The 9,556-nt window shown below is 34.6% G+C and overlaps 1 protein-coding gene across 1 annotated transcript; it reads right to left on the bottom strand.

Annotated features, from left to right (window-relative positions):
- Positions 1-1,294: 1,294 nt before the first annotated feature.
- Positions 1,295-8,504, bottom strand: LOC122038490. Its single transcript, XM_042598262.1, has 2 exons — positions 8,098-8,504; positions 1,295-1,619 (listed from the first exon to the last, which is right to left on the bottom strand). Exons 1-2 carry the CDS (start codon positions 8,392-8,394, stop codon positions 1,614-1,616), a joined length of 303 nt encoding a protein of 100 aa, XP_042454196.1. The 5' UTR covers positions 8,395-8,504; the 3' UTR covers positions 1,295-1,613.
- Positions 8,505-9,556: the final 1,052 nt, after the last annotated feature.

The following is a 9,556-nucleotide window of genomic DNA, read 5'->3' as shown; positions in this document are numbered from 1 at the left end:
TATTTTGTTTATTGAAATATTATTTTAGTTAGACTATCATTCAGAAAAGTAAAATTAAAACAATATAAAATTACTATTATAGAAGCTAACAACTAATTTCTATCTGTTATAAAAACTAACATATAGCTTCTGCACTATGTAAAAATTAGCTACCAACTTCTACATATTGTAGAAGCTACAAGCTAACTTACATCTGAGTGATCAAATAATACAAGAATATTTTAAGTCATTCATATTAAATAGAACATACATTTAACTTTAACTTATTAATTCTTAATATAATAGAGAAAAGAAGCCAGATTTGTATTATTTTAATATTTAAATAAGGGTGACCATTCATATTGTATCATATTAATGTTATAAATAAATTATATCAGGAATCCTGCTATCCCATCTGCCATTTGAAAATATATTATCCATGTATCCCGCCCTCCGAACCAGTAGATTACAGATAATAATTAACCCATGAATGTCATGCACGGTAGGCCGGGGCATTTTTATGTTATTTTTAGCTGATAGCTACTGTCACTAGTATTCTTGTGAAAGATTTGATAGATATTTTCTTTTAGTTGAGTCGATTATTGGGCATGCATCATTCTAAGCAGACAGAATTGTCATACCGGATGAATTAGTTAGGATGATTGAACTATGCAAGTAAGATGACTCAACAAAATTCTGCGGAAATAATTTTTATTGTGAAAATTTATTTTTATTATATTCTAGGAATCAAATAAATGAGTACTTATTCTTATCTATTTCATATCTATCTTATTATTCCCTAAGAAATAACTATGTTATTGGTTGTCTCTTCTATTTGGTAAATCAAACTCGGCATTAATTGAGCATCCACTTCAAGCCGAGCGGGTACTGAGGAAAAAAACATATCATTTTTGACAGTAAATATGATAATTCAAGTTATGGTGAATGACATACCGATATAAACAATACAACAATATATTAACAGCAAAAACAAGGGAACAATGCATATTTTTAAAAACATAACTTGCACAGATTGAGAAATTGCCAAGACTGTTCGATTTGAACCACTAGGTATACAACTTAGCACAACCAAATAGGTACAAATCTGTTAAAATTATAAGTAAACATTTCTTCGAGAACAAAGTCTACCGACTATTCCTTTTGCACCCATTAATCACCTTCCATATGGTCAGAATATCTCTATTCACATACCCTTCAAGCTCAAAATGGATGTACTATCTCAAAGCATGCATCAAGAAAAATCTCTTAAAATATATGTAACGATTGCAAGATTTAGGCCTTTTTTCAGGTTCAAATGTATGCACATGGTATTACATGATACCAGGCAACATTGCAATTGCATGAATCTCCAAATTTCCTCATCCCTGTAGCAGACCTATTGTAGCACGGCATGAACCACAAGGATAAAATATCCATCAATGATTCAAGGCAACTGAGTGCCATTTCTCTGATAGACTCATCGAAGAGTATAGACTTGAAGCTTAAATGTATGCTACTATCTGTGTCCTTTATTATTATACAGGCTAGGCAAGAAATCAGAAAATTCACGAATGACTATGTACAAGTGCACGACCCTTCAACAAGGTTTCAGAACATGTAATCAATACTTCATCCTAGCCCTGCACAATTTAAATTTAATCAGTGACCAATAGTCGTCAAAGTAATTCAAGTTTAGAATTTCTGATCTAAGGACCAAACAAATGATTATGCATAAGTGCACAACCCTCCAAAGAGGTTTCAGAACATATAATCAATAGTTCATCCCAGAACTGGACAATTTAAATTCATTTAGTTACTAAAGGTTGTTAATGGAATTCAAGTTTAGATTTCTGATATAAGGACCACACAGTGATCACAGAAAACCAACAAAAAATCATTCTACATTTCAACCACCTAGATTTCACCCCATGGATGATATCTTAATGAACCTTGTTGCATAATAGAATCAAGGTATCTAGAACTCTCACATGATAAATTCATGTTCTCTATATCTAAATTCAAGTTTTCCATTATTGCTAAAATTACATTTGTGTATCCAGTGGGACTAATACCAGTTATTGTCGTAATCCTCTTTGTCAAAAGAAATAAATCCTTCAGAATAGTTATAGTTGTTATTTTATGGACAAAAATAGCCACAGGAAGATGCATGACTACATTTAAGAGTACATTTACACATTATTTTCTCTACTTTGTAGCCTTTGATTGATACAAAATTTTTATAGAAATTGAGCAGTTAGGTAAGGGATGACGATGATGACAACAACAACTAAACCTTATCTCACTAGGTGGGGTCGGGTATATGGATCCTTTTATGTCATTGAACTATATCTCTTACTATATCATCATCTATACTAAAATGAATTTTATCCTAGTTTATTATTGATAACCAAGTTTTTTTTGCCACTCTCTTCCTCGTTTAATATGTGCGTTTGTCATAGTTTCACATCGCCTACTGGAGTATTTATAGATCGTCTAAGTACATGTCTGTATCATCTTAAATGTGTCTTTTGGAGTTTTTCCTTAATAGATACAACTTCGATTTTCTCTTTAATACTCTTATTTCTTATTCTGTCAATTCTCGTATGTCCACACATCTACCTTAACATCCTCATCTCTGCAATTCTCATCTTTTATTCATGTGCTCGAGTCATAGCTAAGCATTCAACTTCATATAACATAGCAGGTCTAGCTATGGTCTTGTAAAATTTTCCTTTAAATTTTAGAGGTACTTTACGATCACACAAAACACCAAGCGCTCCTCATTTCATTCGTCCTGCTTGTATTCTTTGTAAGACATCTCTCTCAATCCCTCCATCATTTTGTAAAATTGATCCTAAATATCTAAAGCTCTCGATTCCAGAACACTCGTCATCTCCTATCTTAACAATTATTTCATTATGTCTAATATTACTAAACTTAAATTTCATATATTCTATCTTTATTCTACTTTTCCCTTTTAATGTTTTCCGCCAAGATTCTATTTAGTATTTACTCATATGTTTTATCTACCAAAACAATATCATCTACAAACAACATACACCACGGTATGATGTCTTGAATATGTGCAGTGAGTTCGTCCATAATTAGTGTAAAAAGATAAAGACTTAGAGTTGATTCTTGATGTAACCTTATCTTTATTAGAAATGTTTCAGTTACTCCAGCTTAAATCTTTACTCTAGTCGTTACATCCTCATACATATTCTTAATTAGTTCAATATATGCTATGCTAACACATCTCTTTTCTAAAATTCTCTATATAATTTCTCTTGGGACTTTATAATAAGTTTTTTCTAAGTCAATAAATACCATGTCTAGATCTTGTATTTGCTCTCGATATTTTTCAATTAATTGTCTAAAAAGATGTATAACTTCTATTGTCGACCTTTCAGATATGAACCCAAATTGATTTTCGGTCACCGTGGTTTTCTTCCTTAATATTTTTCCTATTACTTTTTCCCAAAGTTTCATGGTATGACTCATTAATTTAATACCTTATCATTTGCACAATTTTGTATATATCCCTTGTTCTTATATAAAATAATTAGAGTACTTATCTTTCATTGATCAGATACTTTTTTCGTTTTCAATATCATGTATATAAGTCATTCAATACCTTATTTTCCTAGACATTTCCATACCTCTATCAGAATATCATCTGGTCTAACGATTTTTCCATTTTGCATCTCATTTAAAACTTGTTCTACTTCTGAAGTTTGAATTCTATGGTAATAATTTAAATTTCTATGTTCGTTCGACCTACTTAAATTACCTAAGTTAAGTTGGTCACCTAAATTTTCATTAAAAAGTTGATGAAAATATCTCTTTCACCGCTTTTTTATTTCTTCATCGTTTACTAATACCTTATTACATTTATCTTTAAAACATTTTATTTGGATAAAGTCTTTTGTCTTCCTTTCTCTCACTTTAGCTATTCTAAAAATTTGTCTTTTCCCTTCTTTTGTATCCAATTTTTGATATAATTGTTTAAAAATTTTATTCTTTGCTTCATTCACTACTCTCTTAGCTTTTTTCTTGGTTATTGTATAATTTTTTTTAAGTCTTTCTCGTTCTTACAAATATATAATTCCTTATAAGTTATTCATTTTTCCTTCACTTTCTCTTGTACTTTCTTATTCCACCATCAGGATTCCTTACTGGTGCATGTCCATTTGACTCACCGAGTACTCTCTTAGCTACTATTTTTAACTTTGATATTATCTTATCCCATGTCGTATTAGAATCACTGTATATTGCACCTAATGCTTATACTTCTACCTTATTCTTAAATATATTTTGTTTTCCATCTTTTAACTTCCACCACTTAATTCTAGGAGTCATATATATTTTCTTTCTATTGATACTATGTTTGAGGCGTATACCCAACACTACTAACCTATATTGGGTAGTTAAGCTTTCACCAGAGATGATCTTGCAGTCTTTACAAATTTTTCTATCCTTCTTTCTAACCATAAGAAAGTCAATTTGCGATTTATTATTCCCACTTTTGAATGCGACTAAGTGTTTTTCTCTTTTCTTAAAAAATATATTAGCTAATATAAGGTTATATGCTATCGCAAAATCTAAAATAGTTTTCCCTTCCTCATTTCTCGTTCCAAACTCATAACCTATGTAACCTCTCATATTCCTCATTTTTTACTGCGTCATGCTCATTTAGATCGCCTCCTATAAAAATCATTTCATTTGGCGGAATGTTTTGTAATATTTTATCTAAATCGTCCTAAAACCTTGATTTGGTAGCTTCATCTAATCCTACTTGCAATACATATACGCTAATTATGTTCATAGTTTCTTTCGCCACTATTATTTTAAGAGATAATTCTATCCCCTTTTCTAATTACTCGTACAACTTCATTTTTTAACGAACTATGTACAACAATACTCACTTCATTTTTTGCTTTACTCTTTCATGTAAAACCTGAATTCTCTATCAGTTTTGCCTTCTCGCCTACCCACTTTGTCTCTTGTACATACAAAATACTAATTCTTCTCTCAATCATCATATCTACTAACTCCATTAATTTAGGGTTCCTATGTCCCATGTTCCAAATCTTACATTATTAATTTTTTATCATATTTGTTTTTATCCCAGAAGGGGAGCCTTGACGCAACGGTAAAGTTGTTGTCATCTGACCAAAAGGTCACAAGTTCGAATCCTGGAAACAGCCTCTTGCAAAAAGTAGGGTAAGGTTGCGTACAATGGATCCTTCCCCGGGACCCCGCATGGCGGGAGCTTCATGCACCGGGCTGTCCTTTTTTTTAATTTGTTCTTATCCCAATTATGGTGCGAGCGGGCTGTCCTTTTTTTTAATTTGTTCTTATCCCAATTATGGTGCGAGAACTCTTGTCTATTTAACAATACACCCAAGTTCTCATGGAGATGTATCGATCCTTATCGATACGGTAACCTTGCAATGCGAACTCTTGTATATTTAGCACTACACCCGAGTTATGGAGATATAGTTGTCTTTGTGGAGATATTACAATCGGACCCTGCAACGTGTTTCTTGCAAGGAAACAACCAAGCATTAACACAATAGTTTAATGGATCTATTAATTGAATATTTGTCATAGTTTTTGGCTAGCAACCTAATGCAACGCTCGTCCTTTATCCGGGCTTAGGACCGGCCATAACTGGTTCGTCACGGGAGGAGTTTAGTTAGGTAAGGGACAGAAAGGAAAAAATAATAATTATACTTTATAATTAAGTTACTCAACAACAACCTTTAACTTAATTGTCCTCCATCCTTCATTCCAAAATTGGCTTGAGCGCAATAAAGAAATCAAATCTGTGCAGCATTAAAAATTTATATGCTAGTTGATCTTGGGTCTTGATATAGACTAGCTTAACTAATTTTTCTTTACATGTTCTTGAATCAAAGGAAAGCACAAGTTAAGGTGGTTACTTCTACCATGATACACCAAGTGTCTTGTAAGTGCAATAGTAGATTTCTTGTCAATATATATCTTTATAGTTTCTTAAATTATATTGAAATTACCGAGCATCCTTCTTAGCCAAATGACAGGAGACACCCATGTCAGTGATGCAAACATATTTTGTTTTGCATTTTCAAGAGTGTCACAATTAGTTGTTTATTGGAGAGACAAGTAAAAGGTATGTCGGCTATGTAAACACAAAGCCAGTGCTACTCTTTCTTTCATCCAACTCTCCTCTACAGTCACTATTACAATATCCAATTAGTTGAAAGTTGTTAGAAGGAGAATATAACAAACCATGTGAAATGGCACCTCAAAAATAACACACAATGCCCCCACGGGCATAGCTGAGTTGGTTTTCAGGTGGTAGAATTGCATCACAAAAATAACAAGCACAATTATTCAAAAAAAAAAAAAAAACACCTAGCGCACTTGTTTCTTATTAACAAATCATGTGAAATAACACCTCAAAAAAAGATGGAGATAATGAAATGAAAACGACATGAAGTAGATAAATTTCTTATTAATTCAACTATTCAAGTATTCCTTTTGCAGGCGGATCCTTCTATATATTAAACTCCATAGCCTCTTGAAATAGAAATAACACCTACCACACATTTTCAAACAAATATGAAAGATAGGCTCTAGAAATAGAAACAAGACCTAGCACACTTATATTCAAACAAATATGGAATATATACAGATATGTTTTTATTAGGAAAAAAACACTATAAGAGCAATCTTTAGTATTATTTGCAACAGAAAATGAATATTTTCAATATACAATTAATTTAACAAACTGAAATTGGCTTACATTTTAGGAAAAAAAATTAAACAAGTTCACTTGTATACTACGCTTCACAACACAATCTCAATTAACTTTTAAACTGTGATCAAATATTTTATCGATCTCAACCTAAATGAAATGAAACATATCATATATGTGTCTCTCAGAGAGAGTAGTTGATATAATGCTATGTTACGGCTAAACAAAAGTTTGTATTAGAGAAAATAATTAGGGCAATTCATCTCTAGATGCATATTTTCCTTTAGGTTAATTTAGATAATTTGATGATAATATACTAATCCTGGGGTGGACGGTCCAACCCCATATTCCGACTACCAAGTAAATCCAGGAAGCGAGGTGGCTCCTAACGTGGCACCCCAATGTCACTAGTTGTTCAAACGCCATATGCATGCGTTGTGTGGGTTTCAAACCCTAGTTGCTTGGGAAAAGCGGCATTTGATGATATTATAAGTTCCACATAATGTTGACTCCCAACAATTTTAATTGATACAAGTGCAAAACTATTACAGTAATTACTAAAAGGTGTATACCTATCTCTCACTTTGAAGTTTATATATTTAATTATAAAAAAATATGAAAAGAAACTAAAGGGATTAAGTTAACTAAAACCAAGAAAAGAAACTAGAAAATAGTTGGGTGGATAGGATGAAAATTCTTGCAAGAAATATCTTGGACCTAGTATTAAACAAAGAGACATTGATGAAGATCTTGTTAACAAGATAAAACATGAGTGGTTAATATGAAGATCACCTCTAAAATCTTGTGTGATCATTATGGAACATAGACAAAGAATTAAGATTGCAGTATGTCCATCCTACTTTACGGATAAAATGTTGAATAGTTAGAAACAAAACGTCTACAAAGTCAATGCAGTAAATATAACTGAGACAAAAATGATAAGATGGATATGTGGTGAACTAGAAAAGAATTAAAGGGAAAAAAAACAGATTTCTATCCCAAATGTATATCCAATACAGAATACAATGAGAATAAGTAAGCTAAGATGATATTGGTTAGAGTTAAAGATGCCACTTGTAAAAGGAAGGAGGAACCGAAGAAAATTCTAACTCACCAGACTAACATGACTTGATAATGGCAATGAGCTAAACAAAGTATTTTTAGTTTAATTTGGTAATCAAAGGAAAAAAAAAGGAGGTTCTAAGATTAATTTAACTTTATAGAATTTACAAAAATCATAGAAATTTTAACATCACGTTAATTGACTACAACGAGCACTTGCATAATACAGTAATGCATCCAAGCGTATTTGCCTAAGCACCAAAATCTCAAAGAGACAACAAAAAGAAAAGGATTGATAGTGCAAATCAACGCACCGAGTGTACAGGGGGTGTGGTGCTAGACGGTGGAGGCGTGGACGGCGGCGGCGCGGGCGACAAGGTCGAGATCAGAGGGAATCCAGGGACGGGAAGTACCTGGAGAGGAGGCGAGCGAGTGTCGTTCCCGTACGCGGAGAGGTAATCTTTGAGTAATTGGTCACGGGCGAGGATGCGGGCTCGTTGGGGTTCGATGTTGACGTAGGAGAAATAGGCGCCCGCAACGAAGAGGGCGGTTCCTCCGGCGAAGCAGCCGAGGGTGGTGGCCATCCACTTGGTCGAACACCAGTTCATCATCGTCAATGACCGATCACCACTCACCGCCGACTACCGAGGCCCCAAATCACTACTGCCTTCCTTTTCTACAGACCTAAATCATTACAAGTTATTCCCCTACATAATTTTTATGGCCCAGTAAAATTATTTTAGGTCACTGTATTTTTTACGACGGCTAATCTCTAAGGCTACGTTTGGTTGGGTGTAATGTAATCTAGTTTGTAATGTAATTAAATTTGTAATGTAATGTAATGTAATCTTGATTACATTACTACGTTTGGTAATATAATGTATGTAATCTTTGATTACAAAAGTGATTACATTCTTTTGTTTGGTGTCCATTATTTTTTATAAGGAATTTAATTCATATTATTATAAAATGACAAAAATATCCTGTGACCTCTATCGGTGGTTATCACATCTCTGCCAGAGTTTGCGGTAGCCATCGGCAACCAACGGCCGGCGATCGGCAGCCGGCAATCAGCGGCGGCCGGCCGGCGGCTGCCGGCCGGCAACCGGCGGCCGGCCGGCGACCGGCGACGGCCGGCCGGCGACCGGCGACGGCCGACGACCGGCGACGATCGGCGGCCGGCGGCGGCCGGCGACCGGCAACTGGCGGCGACCGGCGACCGGCGGACGACGGCGACCGACGACCGGCGGACGACGGCCAGCGACCGACGACCGGCGGACGGTGGCCAGCGACCGGCGGCGGCCGGCGACTGGCCGGCTACCGGCGACGACCGGCGGCCAGCGCCGGCGGCGAAGGTCGGCGACCGGTGGCGGGCGACGGTCGACAACAAACTAGGGGTATATTCGGCATTTAAACTTTCGTGAAATAATGACCTCGTAATGTAATCGGATTACATAGTATTTACTTTGTAATCCAGATTACAAATCTTCACTACCTTTTGTAATGCAGATTACATTACATTACAAGTTTTAAATCAAACCAAATAAAATAATCGACTTTGTAATGTAATCTGGATTACATTACAAGGTAGATTACAAGTTACCAAACGCAGCCTAAGTTTATTATATTCAGATTTTTACTGTGCCTATTTATCTACACTAATAGATTCATGATCATCGTAAACAAATAATAAATATCTCTTAAAAAAAATAGAGATGGCAATTCGGTCCGTCGACCGACGATAGATTAATATATTTCGTAGAACCTCTTTAT

This window comes from Zingiber officinale, chromosome 1A (genome assembly GCF_018446385.1).
Source record: "Zingiber officinale cultivar Zhangliang chromosome 1A, Zo_v1.1, whole genome shotgun sequence".
NCBI classification, from domain to species: Eukaryota; Viridiplantae; Streptophyta; class Magnoliopsida; order Zingiberales; family Zingiberaceae; genus Zingiber; species Zingiber officinale.
This window is presented reverse-complemented; position numbering and strand designations above follow the sequence as displayed.